At 36.7% G+C, this 17275-nt stretch overlaps 1 protein-coding gene across 6 annotated transcripts in view; it reads right to left on the bottom strand.

Annotated features, from left to right (window-relative positions):
* Positions 1-290: 290 nt before the first annotated feature.
* KCNC2 (potassium voltage-gated channel subfamily C member 2) overlaps positions 291-17275 on the bottom strand; it is a 235537-nt gene continuing 218552 nt past the window's right edge. The window contains exons 3-6 of one of the 6 annotated variants that reach the window (XM_012814180.1): positions 10689-11616; positions 8456-8620; positions 2481-2575; positions 291-1416 (exon numbers count right to left, since the gene is read on the bottom strand). In XM_012814180.1, coding sequence (XP_012669634.1) covers positions 2514-2575; positions 8456-8620; positions 10689-11616 — 1155 coding nt within the window. In that variant the 3' untranslated portion in view covers positions 291-1416; positions 2481-2513. Of the gene's footprint in view, positions 3993-8455; positions 8621-10688; positions 11617-17275 lie in introns of all 6 variants that reach the window. The other 5 variants (XM_012814178.1, XM_012814179.2, XM_012814181.1 and 2 more) reach the window with 5 other exon arrangements.

Raw genomic sequence — 17275 nt, 5'->3', positions numbered from 1 at the left:
TTGTAAATAAAGGTATGTTTAGCTCCCATTTCCCATTTTCTCTATGTATGGCGACTTTAGGGGTGACTTCTGGGCCATCCTGTATAGGCAGGCAAAGCAAAAGGAATGAAAGGAACAAGAAAGCATTGACTCCATGCCTGAGACTTGAATGAAAGTAGGAATCATGTGATTTTATGTCCTTTTATCCCAAATTCTTTATTATGCATGAGTGTCTGGTGTGATACCATAAAGTATAAAATTAGTAAAGTCTGTTGAAAATTGCAACACACACACACAAAAGGAAGCCAAGAAAAAATATACGAATAATTTAATCAGATGGGATTCAAGTTTATCCCCAGCTCATTTGCCTTTTATTCTTCATTTCAGTTGTTACATTATCATCGGTTATCACCAAGGTTGTGCATGCACCTTGAAATGTTCACAAAAGGTCCACAACACAGGGTTTCATAGTTAGGTTACATGTTATATTCAGAATCCCAGGGGAATTTATACATTCTGGAAATATTGATTAAGCAAGATGAAAAATTCTTATATACTTTCAACTACAACAGTTTTAAAGACATACAAGCTTCCTTTGACACAAAACTCACAAAAAAGTAATTGATTAAAGAATATCTCTTTTATGCAAAATATACATTTTAAGATATAATTTGATTAATATTCTATATACTGACATTGCGCCTTAATCATTTAATAAAAAAATACTCTCATTGCCAGAATTTTATTCTTATAATATTTATAATTGAGGTAATAATGACAGAAGACTTAAACTATGAATAGCGTTGGTGAGTTTCACTTAAGCCACAACAATTTCCCCAAACTAAATGAATATGTGACTAAAAAACATGTCAATTTTAATAAACAGACAGCTAAAAATTCACAATGTAATTGACAAGCTGATAACACAAGTGGTTTATAAGAAAATGATACAATGTTCATAGATTCAACCAACAAAATAGGAATAAGGGAATTAAGACAGACCTATACTACATCAGTATCACTGCCTTACATAATTCACAGCACAACCTATTGTGGGCCCATGAGGGGTAATTCAAAGACATCATGGGCCTTGCTTGAAGCTTCAGAGATGTTGCTCATGAATTTGGCTTTCGTTGATGTGAGATGGCCAAAGCCACTGACCCATGCACTCGTGTGTGTCGGTATTTACAGTTGTTTTATAGATACTGGCCGGTGACAAGCAGACCTCTCATGGGGAGCACCAGATGAGTTCTAGCCACTTTTCTGTTATAAGCTTTCAATGCCTCCTGAAGACACGGGGCTCTCTTCCAAGTGCAAACTGGTCACATCAGGGCACATTCAGCAGCAGAAGTCTGTTTCCAGTATAGTCCTTGGCATGGCTAATTTCCACTGTCCCTTTCTCAGCAGCCAAAAATCCATGATAAATTCTGTACAACACTGTAGTCAATAACAGCAGCACCAGACAGCATATTAATTCCTTTACCATAAATGTGTGTGTAATTATAATATTCTATGTGTGGTCTTATCAAAAGTATCGCTGTGTCTCTAAGTATCAGATATTTACGTCTGGGTGAATACATTGCTGTACAAGATCTCTTACATGCAGGTCATGCTCTAGGACTTGGAGATATAAAGTAATTAATACACATTTTGTGGCCAATAACAAAAGTGACTTTTGTCTCCCTAACTTGAAAAAATAAACATGAGAATTAGGAATTAATCAACAGTCTGAAAGATCCTGAATGCTTTAGAAATACTTTTTATCCTTCCATTTATAATATGGCATTTTTCTTCCCTCCCATGCTCAATACACACAGGGATGCAGAAACAGACTTCTCTTCCACTCAGACTGAGTAAGACTCCCTGGGGATTTCGCTGGAGTGTAGTAATGAATGCTGGTTGCTAGGTAGTAAAAACAGACACCGCAGCAGCAGCCAAGTGCAATGGTAAAATTGCTGTTTAAGTCCTGCTTAACAAAAAGATTCAGTGCTGATTAACTTAGGTGGACTATGGGGCGTCATTAATTTGTACACAAAGCAGAGAGGCTGCTCCAAATTGCAAAGAAGGCAGGAGGCAAGAATTGGGAGGGACCCAGCACTAAAATCATGAACACCTTATCAAGGCATTTCTGTGTTTCATGGAGACAGATGGCATATACAGTTAAAACGGGGAGCTAAGACAGACAGACAGAAACAACATACAGGACAAAGCACCTGATTAAACACTGCCTGAAAATCCTACTAATCCTTTGATTCAGAAATTTAAGGCTAGTCAAAAAAGCCTCCTGTGTGAACACCCATGACCTTTGATGTCTGCACACACACACAAAAAAAATAAAAATAAAGGAAAGGGAACCAAAAAGACAGGAGAGCTTTGGGTGATATTTGGCACCCTGCCTTTGAAAATGATGACAAACCCTAGGATTAAAAAAAAAAAAAAAATTGACTCTAGTACCAAGCAGCAATTCCTGGCTAGACAATGCAAGCCTGGCTGGCAGTTACCTTTCTCTCATGTTTTGTGCCTTCCCCAAGTCATTAAGTAAGAGATCTGGCCTCAGCTTGCGTGTAACCAGTAATGACAACCTCTTTGCAGTTATCTGTGTGCAAACAACCAGAGACATTCAGAACTCCAATACATCATTTTCAAAGAAAAGTAAGTCAATCAAGAAAGTTAACTATTTAAAACAATATTTCTTTCAAAGAATAAAGAAAAAAAATGTCAAGGAAGAAACTCACCCCCATCTCACCCACCCCACAAATCAGCATGCAGAACAGTAGACCAGTGCATTTATATCAGCAGGATGGGTCGATGCAAGTACACGTATCCTGAGCTATCCACAGTCCCCGAGCTCGGCAACATTGCTTTCAGGTGATAGACACGAGATGGTCCATGCAAATGAGCTGACCAAAGTCATGTTGTATGAAATCAAGATAGAATCCCAGACATCTTCAGAATGATTAGAGTCACAACAAAATGAAGTTCCAATGAAGTGATTGGCATTTAGAAGCACACTGTTTTAAATATATCTCCCTGAAGATATGTTTTATGTATTAGTGTACTGGCCATTGTCTGACACTATCTGTGATTTTATTGCAAAAGGAAGTCAGGGAAATTAATATAGAGAAGTGTAACACTACTTTAGATAAATGTTAAAGCCTGGATAAGATTCATTAGCTACCCAAGTGGCTTTTCTGACTTCAAATAGTAATACCATGCAAGATTTATACTGTATTAATGGAACCTGGAGCAACTCTACGTTTAATTATTTCCATGATAGGGGTAAACAGTACTTGACTTTATACAATTTAGCCGACTGATGCAGTTTGGTTTACAAGATAGATGGGATGGGAGATCGAGAGCGCCTCAGAGGACAAGGAGAGTTGTAGGGTGATGTTACTGGAGAGAGCCTCAGAGCATTGCCTGCCAAGCCCGCTATGTTGTTTAAGCTTCGAGATTTTTCATATCCTTTTATGAAAAAATGCACAGACATCAGTTGAATTTAACCAGAAAATAGACACAGACAAACAAAGTGCTATTTTCAAACTCAAAGAATTTGTTTACAAAGAATTCAATATTGAAACAATTTATAACTCTAAAAAAAAGGAAGCTCACTGTAGTTGTCATTCCCAAAAGAATAAAACAGTTATCATGAATTACAATCATAATATTTCAAAATCCATTCCTTCCCAGATTAGTGTTAATATAATTTTGGCATATATTTTACTAGAACTCTTTCAAGAATTAGGCAAAGCAACTTAAGTAAGATATAAGATTAACTAATAGGTTTAAATTTTAAGATGTGTTTCTGAAAAAAAGAAAAATCAGTCAGCAATTTTTCTCTTTTCATTGTTTATTATTTACTAAGCTCATAAGGCATGCTTAAGTTTAAGTTGACAGCTCTTTTTCCAGCATATTTAATCTTCCAGCTTTATAGTGTTAAAAGGATGATTCTTAAATAATGGCTTTGATGCCATTATCCAGGTGATGTAGAATGGAATGCCCATTTCTAATCCCTTTAATAAAAAAGTAAAGAAAAAAATAAAATGAATGAAATATAAGTTGAGTCATAAAATCAGTGAAACAAAGTTTGATTACATATGTTTTCACCTGAATTTCTCTCCCCCATCCCCTCACCCAAGAATTAAGAACAATTTGATCTTAATTCACTTTTTCTCCTTATTATTTTCATCCTGATTTTTTGTTCATAGTAGCCACCAAATCATAGAATAAAAGGTCTTCTCAAAACCTTTACCCCAGTGGTTTTCCTTAGCTACTCAACGATGCTCTCTATCAAGATCACCTTTGGAAGAATCCCATATGTTATGAGATTTTCTTATTAAAAAAGTTTAGAGGAAGTTAAGTGAGGTGGAAAACACTGAGCATACCGTAGGAAGTAAATTGTCTTAAATTAGGGCAACTACTTGTATATTGAATAAAAATGTAGTCATATACAAACTTTGGAAATAAATGTTTTGGCAGATCCATTGAAGAATTGTTATAGAAAAGTAAAATGAGATTCCCTTTGCGAAAACAAAATTAAACCAGGAGATACAATTTCAGTGGGCTTGTCTCCCTTTGAGTGTGTGGTACACTTCTTGGACCTAATTAGCCCCTGGTGATCTTTATGATTATATTTTAAAAAAAACGGATCTTTTATGCTTCCTAATATTTCTTCCAGCTACTTGTTTCTTTTATTCTATCCTTTCACAGAACTTCTAAGGAAGAAACCATGGCTACCCCTCCTCCTTTCACTGGAAGAAGATAAGTGATTTAGCTGATTATTTGACTTGGGAGAAGTCAAGACAGATGTGGGATGGATTGCAATAATAGCTCTATTACGGAGGAAACCTGGACTGTATGGGAAAGGGAAACAGGGAACACTGCCCTTTCCAACATGCACACATGTTAACTTTCAGCAGACTAAGTGTCTTCTTTGAGATTTTGTGGGTGGAAGTGTATACTGTCCATTAACTATGATAAAGTTCTCTAGGACATAATCTTTGCTAATGAAGGAATTATCTGTCAATTTTTTTTTGTTAGTATTCTGACCTACAAAACATGAGAGTTGGTATATATTTCATTCTGTGCTGGTGGATGATGGAATAGCTAATGGGAGGATATCTTAAATAATTTAAAAAATTGCAAATAATTTATTCCTACATGGAAAACTTCACGTGCCTGGAGGATTAGTTATTACTGATCTTTTATAAAGTGACTGAAAATATAACTTGGGGAATTATAGAAAAAGCAATTTATCCTATGCATGAGTTACCTCTATAACCTAAAAATGTAAACTAGACTATAAACATTGATTAATTTTTATTAAAGGAAAACTGATAAATATGTATGAACCAAAGGAGTTGTTTAATACCTACAAATCATTGGGAAAATATATGTGTTTTCTCCATGATCTCCAGGGTCCCTACAGGATCTCCTGAAAGGTAGAAATCTGACAATTTTATATTATTCACACTGGTAATAGGTAACTCCTAGTTGCTATCTAAATATTACTTTTCTGAACTAGTCTTTAACAGAAATATTATCTATTCTGTTTACAGGTTCTCTATTTTCAATGACTACAATTTCAGTGTCCATTTGAAAAGGATTCCTGACTAATTGAGTAAAAAGTATTTAATTAGTAAAAAATTACATGTTATTGATATATATTTTTTCTTTATTCTGCATATTTACTTCTGATTAGAAAACAATAAAATTTTCTTAATTAAGGCTTTACTGAATGGCTGAAAATATTATTGAGAATAAAAAATACTAAAGTCAGTTTGAATTCACATTAAATGCACAGCCTTCATTTTATACAGTTCTCAAGAGCATGTGCTTATTTGGAGCAATATTGAGAGTGCCTGTTGATGCACTATGTAGACAACATAATGCGCTTTCCTAAACCCTACACTCTAAATAAAAAGATGGGAGATCATCTTTGGGAGATCACTGCAATCCTTAAAGTTTTCTTAGTATATGCCCCAATATATTCATATTTAGAAATGGAAAAAGGATTCACTGGAAAACCAGTAATATCTTTCCATTTACATGAGGGAAGAATTTTTAGAGAATTAAAATCAAATTAGTAGAGAGATTAACGTGAAACATAAATGAAAGGACTATATAGGAAATAAATGTTTGAGTGGAAGAGACAGGAGAAATCTACACAAAAGATAACATGACAAGAAATGAAATGAATTCATGGTAGATATGACATGGTAACACACTGAAAAGATTAAGTGAAGTTAGCCAGAAATTTTACCAGGTCTAGAAAAAAAAAAAAAACACAGCTATAAACCAAGTAAGCAAGAAAGAAAAAGAGTTGATAATGATAAGAAATGACAAAAAATGAAAAGCTCATGGATGAACTTTCAAAGATATTCTTATTGATAAAGTGATTTTGTGTTTGTGAAATAAGATTGCATGTATATTTTTTCCATGCAAACTAAATATCTTATTAATTGCTTTGCTTATGAAAATTCACAATTTTACAGTAAAATTTTACATTTTCATAGTGCTTTTTAATTTGCAAAGCCTTTACTTATCTGTGATTTCCACTGACAGTATAAAATTCAAAATATTAATATTGTCTAACCTGGAAGACAACAAATTCTGGTGAGGTTCTTAAACACATAATCTTAGTACAAATATTTCATGTGATACTTCGTTAAATGATGCTCAAAAATCTATGTAAATTTAACCACACATACATATAAATATATACATGTGTACATATGTATGTGTATATATGCATACATATCTATTTATATGTACATGTGGATAAATCTATGTAGATTTATCTACCTTTATGTAGATTTATCCCATGTACATATAAATATATACATGTATACAATATGTTTTATTTAAGATATTAGTTAAATGTTATTATCATTGTTCAATATACACATTTTGCTCAAGTACTATAATATGGTATTAATTCTTTTCATAAAATATTTAAAATGTTTCTAGCACATACTTAATTGTAAAATAGTAAAACCATCAAACAAATTTATTCAGGTGATTGCAATACATTTGGTGCAAGAAATAGATGCAAACGATGGAAGTAATTGGAATGGAGAAGTATTTAAAATATTTCTCATTGAAGGAATAAAAGAAGAGTCTTTTGTCTTCTCTTTTGAGTCTCAAAGGCATAGAGGCAGAGAAGGGCAATCTAAAGTGATCAGAAGGAATGAAAGAGAAGCACAACGTGGGTAATGAGATATTCGAACAGAAAGAGGGCATCACAAATAAATATTCAAGGTTTAAAATGGTAAAGAATTCAATAGGGAGAAATTGGAATGGATAACAAATAAGCTTGGTATTTTTAAAATGCAGTTGCACTGATCTGAAAGTTTTGGAGTAGATTTTCATGCAAATTTAGTCAACTACCATAAGAAATCATAATAGTTTTTTCCCCTCTTCCAGTAATATACAAGAAAAAAAAAATAACTACGGTGGGAAAGCAACTGGAATTGTCAAAGTAGAAACTAATCAAGGAGCCGAGAAACATTTTGACAAAAGTGCGTTATAATTTTCACAAGACTTCTCTTAAAGAGAAGAAAAACATTCTGATTGTCCGAAGGTTTATCAAATTTACCACACACACACACACACACACACACCCCAAAAAGCACCCAGGGAATAGTCATAGAGAGTGGTATAATTGAGGAAAGGGAACGATGTGAGGAAGTAGAACTTCAGTATTCTGTGTTCTAACAAAGATGCCTGCACAACAATTTATCCCCTCAAGAAGTATTTATTAGCTTCTATGTGTCAGGCACTATTTAGTGCCTGTTGAAAAGCAGTAAAACTATTATACTATTATTATTATTACAATAGTAACAAATTATTATTGTTCCGGAAGAGAAATTCCATAAGCACACTTTGTCAATCTACAGCGGCATTTCTAGGCATTAGCTGTACTGTTCCACGTGGCTCAGTGTCCGCACCTCTGCAACCCTGAGATGCTCAGATAAACCACCAGCAAACACTGCCCATGTACTGGATAAGAGACTTAATTGGAATATGTGTAATATTTTATTTTTTAGACCCTTATATTTTATAGTCATCAATTACTCAAGAAATATATACATAGAGCCAATTAGTGAGTTTTACTTGTTGTACTGAAAAAGATAACATTAAAAGACTGTTAGTATATTATATTAAAATAATTGGACGAGTGATTTAATATTTACATATTCCATTCCAATTCTGCTCATAGACAAATGGCAAATGAAAGAAATAAAGAAGGAAGGAAGGGGGGAGGGAAAAAAGGATGAAATGCCTTTCAGATATGATCATCACTATTATGTATTTAAAATTTTTTTCTAAAGAGAAAAGATGCGATGGAGAGAAGAACAGAGCACTGCATGCAGTCTGTCCAGAAAATGACGAATGAGCATTTCACATTACTCCATGTATTTTCAGCACTTAATTATGAAGTCACCTGTTATGATCTGAGTAGATGCGTGCCTACCTTTCCTGATCCCTCCATCAGAAGCACACGTGTAATCACCTGTCGTCAGTAGGAAACATGTTTCCCCTCTTCTGTTTTTGTCTCGGGTACTAGAGCGTCTGATGGGGAGCCTTTCTGGGGGTGATAATGGCGGCTCACTTCCTGTACTGTCGTCACCTGATAACACTGTCACAGCACCATGCCCATTGACAGACAGTGACGGATGAGGAAATGAGACAGGACAAAGAGTTTACACGGAATGCCCATAGTCCAGTCACTCCATATACAAAACAGAGAATCACATCACAATAAGAAAAAGAATTTTCATCACTCTTCACATAAATATTACATGGGGGCAAAATGGAAATGTATTAAACAGGAGTGGAATGTACTTTGGGAAATTTTAATTTCTTTCTGGATTTTATGTAATAGGGAATAAGATTTCACACTGTCAAATTCAAAGTAAGTGTGATAATGAAATAGGGCATAAGTTATAATCTTACAATTTTTCACATACTAGATACTCTGAATAGGCATCTTTAAGAGTGAAGCCTATTTAAGAAAAAGTTCTTAAATTAATAATTTTTCTGTACTTCTTTAAGAAATATACTTTTATTATTTTCTGAAAGTATTTTTTTCCTAAAAATCTTAATAAAAATAATTCCAAAGAGCACAGACTTGTTGTTCAGGCACTCTATTTTGGAGCAGCAAAATATTTTTGAGCATACAATGGGACAAGTTCAGTTTCTCCAAATGCCCTTGAAATAACTATCTGTTTACTTCTGTATCCCTGCCAAAGACTTTCACATCCTATTAGCCTAGATACTAGCTTGTTATTACAATGTTTACTTGGGATGAGAGTGTGTCCTCTTTTTCTATATCCTTCTTAAGGGCTTCAGGAATAGATATGCTGGGAGAACAGTCTGATGACAGCAGTACCAACGAAACTCTATCTTTCATAAAGATATTCTTACCAGTTTTCACGTATATATTGAACATAGTTTTTAGGTATATTTTGAACATAAAGATTATAAATAAAACTTACAAACAGTAGTTCAGCTCCAGCACATTTTTGTTTTGTTTTTCCCCTTCTACCTAACTCATAAAAGCTTTTGGTAGCTAAAGAGGGACCTATGAAAATGGCACCTGCCTTCTTTGTTTCTTTGCTTTGCTGATTGGTGTTATTTTTTTTTATTTATAAATTGAACAAAATTATTCACATAGAATAATCGTCAGCCATTTTTATCCAGAAAAAAATGAAATATACCTATGTTTTAGGGAATTCATGTACCTTATTTTTTTCATAGTAGGGTAAAATCTAAATAAATTGTTTAATCAAAAATATATCATCTGTATACCATTCCTAGTAGACTAGAGATGACACCACTGACTATCACTACTTTGGCAAACTGAATCTAAATCTGTAGTCAATCAACTCTAGATTACCTATGGCAGTGGAGGGGAGAAGGGACTTAGCTAATTTAAAATGGTAAATCACTCAAAATTTAGATCTGGGAGGGAGCAAAGTCTGGTGCATAGAATGGAAATCCACAAAGAAATTCCATTTTTCCATCAAGTAGCCAAAGTGGATCACTTATTCTCTGAATAATAGTAAGTTGATTATATTACATGCCACCTTGCCTCACCAAAGTGCTTATATTAAGTTACTCTACCTAGCTTAAGAACAATGAAAATTTGATCAGTCCTCCAGAATATTACTTGGGAAAAGCTTTGTCATCAAAGGGGTTCTCGTCCATATCACCTGTTTGGTGTTTAGGCCTTTGAAATGTAAGCATCCGTTCTTCTTATATAACTGTTTCTTGTGAATGAGGTTGAGGTGCATGGCACCGTGGGGTAGAGGCAGCACTGAGACAAGCACGCCAAGCCCAATGATATGGAGATCGACATTGGAGGATGAAGGATGGAAAATGGCCAGTATCATACCGTCACAGCGTGCAGGGAAACAAGGAAACATCGGCACAAGAGCAACAAACAGGCAAAAGAAAATATTGGCACCATCAGCAAAGGGCATCCCACCAAAGCAGGAGAACTCTATAGACCGGCGACGCACGCTTCTATCTGGGGCTCCTTTAGAAATGCTACCGCCCAGCTGTCCGTCAGCCTGACGCAAACACGCTCTCTGCAAAGGCGGAGGGACTGAAAACTCAAGAACGTTTGCAGAAAACCAGAATGGCCGCCTTCTGCCCGAGGTCTATAAAGCATTTAATAACATGCATTTGAAGTAGCACCTTACCTGATCTGTTATGCTCCAGAAGCCGATTGTCTTTGCCCGGACACACGTCGGCCTGGGTACTATTGCAGGCCGTGTTTAATTCTGTCTTGCAGAAGGGAGGTGAGCTGGCCTGGGGGGCAGGAGGGATGTGCTTCTTTCTTTTTCTCGGAAGTTTCTGCTTCGCCATCGCCAACGAGTAGTACATTCCGAAATTGTTGACGATGACAGGCACGGGCATGGCTATGGTCAGCACGCCAGCCAGGGCACACAGGGCTCCCACGAGCATCCCTGACCACGTTTGGGGGTACATGTCCCCGTACCCCAGGGTCGTCATGGTCACCACTGCCCACCAGAACCCGATGGGAATGTTTTTGAACTGTGTGTGCTCGCTGGCCGAAGGGTCGTTGGGCTGAGCACCCACTCTCTCGGCGTAGTAGATCATGGTGGCGAATATCAAAACTCCTAGAGCCAGAAAGATGATCAGCAGCAGAAATTCGTTGGTGCTCGCTCGGAGGGTGTGTCCGAGCACCCTCAGGCCCACGAAGTGGCGGGTGAGCTTGAAGATTCTCAGGATCCGCACGAACCTCACCACCCGGAGGAAGCCCAGCACATCCTTAGCAGCTTTGGATGACAGCCCGCTGAGTCCCACCTCCAAGTAGAAGGGCAGGATGGCCACGAAGTCGATGATATTCAAGAGATTTTTGATGAATTCAAGTTTATTGGGTGAGAAAACAATACGGACTAAAAATTCAAAAGTAAACCACACCACACACACTCCTTCCACGTAGGTCAAGGCAGGATCTGTTTCAATTTCGTACTGCAGAACAGCGCTTGTGCCATTGATGACTGGTTCTGTCTTGTTTTTAACAATATTGAAAGCTTCGTGTGTCTCCAGGCAGAAAGTTGTGATGGAAACCAGAATGAAGAATAAAGAAGCAAAAGCAATAAACTGTAGAAAGAAAAGAAATTAAAAAAAAAAAAAGAAAGAAAGAAACAGCGTGATCTGAATCAGAATATACACTATGAATCAAATCTAAGAGTAGCATTAATGCCTGTAAATGAAAAAGAATAAAGGTGTATTTAGAGATTTCACTTGGGATGTTACCTAAGCAAAAGAAGAAATGTGTTTGTAACATTGATTAGAATATACAGCAATGTGTTCAAATTCTGTTTTCAGTTTACACAGACACAGAGTTTTGCTTTATGTATAGTTTTTTCAGTCTTTTGTGTAAGAAAAAAATGTTAGGACAGCATAATAATTACTCCAAAACAATTTCAGCAGGCAATATCTTTAAAAAAAAGAAATTTAGACAATTTTTTGTGATCCTAGAAATCTTCATAGCAAGTTTTATACTGATAAATATAAAGTATATGACATACTGATAGAAATCTAGACGCCATGAACATCTAACTCTGAGTTTCTATCTGTAAATAAATGTTCTAGGTAGCATTAGGTATGGGCATGGGAAAAATATTTATAATACATGCTGGCATTTAAATTATGTCAGTTTCAGGTAGAGACGTCTCCAAAAGATCAAATCTAGGGAAGAATAAAAAAAAAAAGACTACGAAGAAGCTGAATTAAGGAACGAGTCAAAAGACAGTGCTCTTCCTCTATTAAAAAGAACTTCAAGGTGTTTAGAGTAACGTATTATAAAATTGTAGTTTTTTAAATTCCAACTTCTTATTTCATTTTTTCAGCCAATAATACATGACTACACACACCTATGGATACAGAATGAAAGAGCTCTGACTGGTTCTTATCAGTATAAAACAGGCTTAAAATCAATTTACAGAATTAATTCACATTAATCTTCATAACAACACAATGACTCCTCCACTTTTACAGATAAGGATTATCAGACACAGAGATTTCAACTTACTTTTCCATGGTCATAAGCTGCAAAGTGATAGACCTGAGAGATACTGAGAAAGTTTAGTTCCAAATTTTGTTCCCTTAACTTACCAAACTCTCAAATACCAATACCAATATGTTAAAAACCATTCATTTAGGCTGGGATAACATTCTTCTTAATATTAAAGACCTGAAAACTTGAAACCCAGTGGTTGGAAGGGATGGTGCTTTTATACTCAGGGCTCAAAGCTTTCTAAAAAGCCAACAGACCAGGGTGTTCTCTGATGATGCTCTCAGGTTTATCAGGCTCAGCCAACACCAGAGGACTCTTCCTTGAGTATTTAAATAAATGAATTATTCAGAAGGAGGTTGTCAGTCAAGTGGAAGGAAGTCTTTATAGGGTGCAATTGAAACCCAAAGTGCCCCTTCACATTGTTCCTCAAGCCCATCACTAGAAGAGCTGAGCCAGGTGTCCAGAGGACACTGAAGCCATTTCATTTTTTACCTGGTTGAGTTTTAATCCACAAAATATGTTTATGGCTATATAAAAGGACTAAAAAATGTTAGGACTGTGACTATCTTCTTTAAATAACCACCCCAAATGCTTTTTGTACATGGCAGGCCGGTTAGTCTATCAGTGGTATAGTCTTATACAGTATGTCATTTTCATGGCATTGATTTAGTTTCCCATATACATCTTTCAGGTGCCCTGGGCTGGGGCATTACAATCTGACCATTAGCTTCCCCAGACATATTACAATATATTAACATGTCTTTTTTCATTCAATTTTCCCTTTGTACAAATAAATAGACAATTCTTTTTAAATCAATTGTTATGACACTAGGTATTATGACCCTATATAAACATTGAAAAGATGACATCATTTAGAGGAAGAACCAATTGCCCTTGATTCATAAACTACTTCTTAATGTAACTGATTTTATTTATAGATTTGGGGTCATATTTACTTCTAATTTCCCTTAAAGGTTCTCAACCTTCCTAATGCCCCAGCCCTTTAATACAGTTCCTGTGGGTCGCAACCCACAGGTTGAGAACCGCTGCTCCAAAGTCTTTTGTCAGTAGAGCCCTATCAATATGTGTTTACTGACTCCTCCTACTCACCAACCACACTCTCTACCAGCCCCACTTGAGTCTCCAGCATTTCAGACTAAATGTCAGAAGTTTTATTACACAAATTCTGTCTATGAAACAGTTAGAGACTGTAAGACACTCAAAATAAGCCACAATTTTATTTTATACCTTTATTGTTCTTCAGCTAACTTTGAGGTCTCAAATTCTCTCCACCTACATCCAAAGAGTGAATTAAGTGGGACATCTCAATATTTTGCTCTTTGAAAATCAGTCCTAGCTTGCCTGCCCACCTACATACAACAAAAACAGTTTTCTAGTACACTTTAATGCTTATCGATAAAAAACATTGATCATCCACCTCTTTAAGTTGACCTAATTTTGACAGACAGGACATGCACCAGTAGACTTATTTCATTATATTGACCACCTCAGCATGTAGAACAGTTTGTTATAGTCCTTTGGGTGGTTGACTTATAGAGGTTCTATTGTATTTAGACCAAGGAGGTTACAGAAACATCTGACAAAATGTCAATAGACTAAAATTTGAGGGATGATATCCTCACTATAATACAAAAATAGCAGCAGGCTTCCCAACTCTCCCCAAGTCACACAGTTTGTGTTGTATATATCTCAACTCAGCATGGAGACTCTACCTTTTTAAATGTTAGCTCTGTTTTCTAAGGAAATTTTAATCAACCAAAATATTACCCAGGTTTAAAAACAAGGTTATAAGGTAACTTTAGAGTGTTTAATAGTGTTTCTTTTAATTTTCTGACTTATTGCACAATCTATAGAATTCATCTATATTAAATAATTTTACAATCATCATTGTTTGAAATGATGTGAAAATACAAGCTAAATATTAAGTGGTTTTTCATTTAAAGTACTATGCAAATATTAGAAATCATCATATATGTATTTAGTATACTTTTTAAAAGTATAATTATTACCTTAATAAGAACTACTAGGACTTGATGTTTATATTAATTAAACAAGTTATTATGTTATCAGGAAAAGGTCAGCAGAGTCTTAAGACACTACACCTAATGTTTGGAATATAACTTGAAACATCTTATAATTGGAAACCATTTTAATTACTAGAAGGAGAATGTGGTATATGGATTGCTTTTTTGTAATTATACCTGGGGAGCTTATTAAAATATGAATTTCTGACCCCCACATGAGTTATCAGACAAAGCCTCTCTGTGTGAGGCTTCATAGATGATTGTTATGCATAGTAAAGTTTGAAACTGTGATTCCAGTGTGCTTTTCAACAAACTGATAATACAGGTTAGCAAATGAATTGAAACAGATTTCATATTGCAAATATTCATAAATTTTCAAAATAATTTTCCTAATATCTTAGTAACAATAGTTCACTACCTCCTAAGTAAAAATAGTTCACTACCTCCTGTGTATGTGTTTATGTGTATTTTGACATAATTCTGGTTTCTATATAAATATCTGTAAGTAAATAAACCATGTGAACAGCCTGTATATGCACACAATTCTTAGAAACGTTAGAAACCAAAAGTTGCTATTGTCTGTTCATGTCATTCATTTGGTACTTGTATTTATCAATATTTTTGTCGGGTTTTAAAGAACCACATTGTGATTTTATATTTATATTCTTCTTCTTGGGGAGGGAGGCAAGATGGTTGACTGAAGCCAGCTTTCAGCAGAGGCTCCCCTCCAGAGGGAGAAATAATGGCCAGTGATAACCTAATAAAGTGGAAGATCAGGAGCTGAGATGAGAGACAAGATGAATAGGTTCACATCACCCCTGCTGTGACAAGCTGGGATTCCAAGGAAACAAATTTCAGGTACAAAATCTATCCCAAAGAGGACAGAAATCCCCTCCTCCCCCCTCCCTCCCCCCCCCAGAGTGGCTTGAGGGGAGTAGAGAACAGAGGACCTTTTGTTTCACCAAAGAGAAAAGAAGCACTGAGGGGCGGAACTCCCTCCACAGAGAGATACCATTACAAGTCCAGGCAATCTCTTGCCTGGGACAAAAGATGATCTAATATTCTCCCTACCTTCCTGAACTCCAAATCTACCCCTCCTCCATCTCCTGGTGGTCTGGAAGACTAGCCCCTGCAAAATCTAGAGCATTTGGCAGATTTTTGCTAGGGGGTGGCACCTCATGAGCTGTGGGATAGTTGAACTGAAACTATAACTTTAATAGAGGCAGGGAGTCACAAGGGGAGAAAGACTTGTCCCATATTGGAAAGAACATAGCTCGGGTCCTGTGCTACTGACCACTGAGGACCAGCCCATGGGCTCCCTGGCTCTGCAGCCTGCATTGAGTGGATAGGCTCCCTGCCAGACATCTCAACGCCCGGCCTGTAGCTGGTGACTCCCACCTGGCTCCTGTGACCTGTGGCCCATGGCCAGTGACTCTGCCCTCTGGCTCCTGAGACCCACAGCCCACAGTCAGAGACTTCTGCCTGGCTCCTGAGACACACGGCCTACAGCTGGTGACTCCCAACCAGCTTCTATGACCCATACCCATGGACAGTGACTCCCGCCTAGCTCCTGTGAGCCATGCAGCCCATGGCCACAGACTCTACCCTCTGGATCCCCATCCAGCCCCTGCAACCCATGACCCACACTCTACAACTCTTGCCCAGATCCTGACCTATAGCCCAAGATGACAACCCTGTCCTTCAGCTCTCCACTTGGCTCCTGCAGCACAAAACCCAGGGTCAGCAGCTCTGCCCTCCAGTTCCCCATCTGGCTCCTGTGCCCCTTGCAGGCAGTGGCAATGCCCTCCAGCTCCCTGTGGGCTCTTGCAACCTGCACAGGGAAGTACCAAATGCTCAGAGGAAGAGAAGTGGAGAACAAAAATGGATCATTCTTTGAGAGAATTGTGGGATCACTCCAAAAGAACAAACATTCACCTCATAGGAATCCCTGAAGGAGGAGAGGATGGTACAAAAAGCACAGATACTCTACTCCAAGAAATAATTGAGGAAAGTGTCCCAAGCATGGCAAGAAATACTGAAATTCAGATAGCAGACAGTTTCAGAACCCCAGCAAGACTCAACTCAAATAAAACATCTTCTAGACACATTGTCATTAACTTAGGCAAAGTTAATATGAAGGAGAAAATCCTGCAAGCAGCCAGACATAAGAACATCATAACCTACAAGGGGAAGAATATTAGAATGATTGCAGATCTTTCTGCTGAAACTTTTCAAGTCAGAAGAGGATGGTCATCGACCTTCAATCTCCTAAAACAAAACAAATTTCAGCCCAGGATACTGTATCCAGCTAAATTGAGCTTCATTTATGATAGAGAAGTTAAATACTTTAATGATGTACACACGTTGAAGAAATTTGCCATAATCAAACCAGCTATTCAGGATATCCTCAGACCCATCCTCCATAATGACCAGCACAATGCTCTACCAACAAAGTAAACTCACTCTGAAATTCTTGACCCAAACTCAATTTCCATAGTGGTGAAAAGATTTAAAATATCCACTGGACTTTCAAAAAACTTGACACCCAAAATGCTACCAGACTTATCAATACTCTCAATTAATGTGAATGGCTTAAACTGTCCTCTTAAGAGGCACTGGTTGGCTGATTAGATACAAAAACTCAGGACAGATATCTGCTGCATACAAGAATCTCATATTACCTTAGTGGATAAAT

Source organism: Otolemur garnettii, unplaced genomic scaffold, assembly GCF_000181295.1.
Source record: "Otolemur garnettii isolate 467f Iridium unplaced genomic scaffold, OtoGar3 scaffold00007, whole genome shotgun sequence".
NCBI lineage: Eukaryota > Metazoa > Chordata > Mammalia > Primates > Galagidae > Otolemur > Otolemur garnettii.
This window is presented reverse-complemented; position numbering and strand designations above follow the sequence as displayed.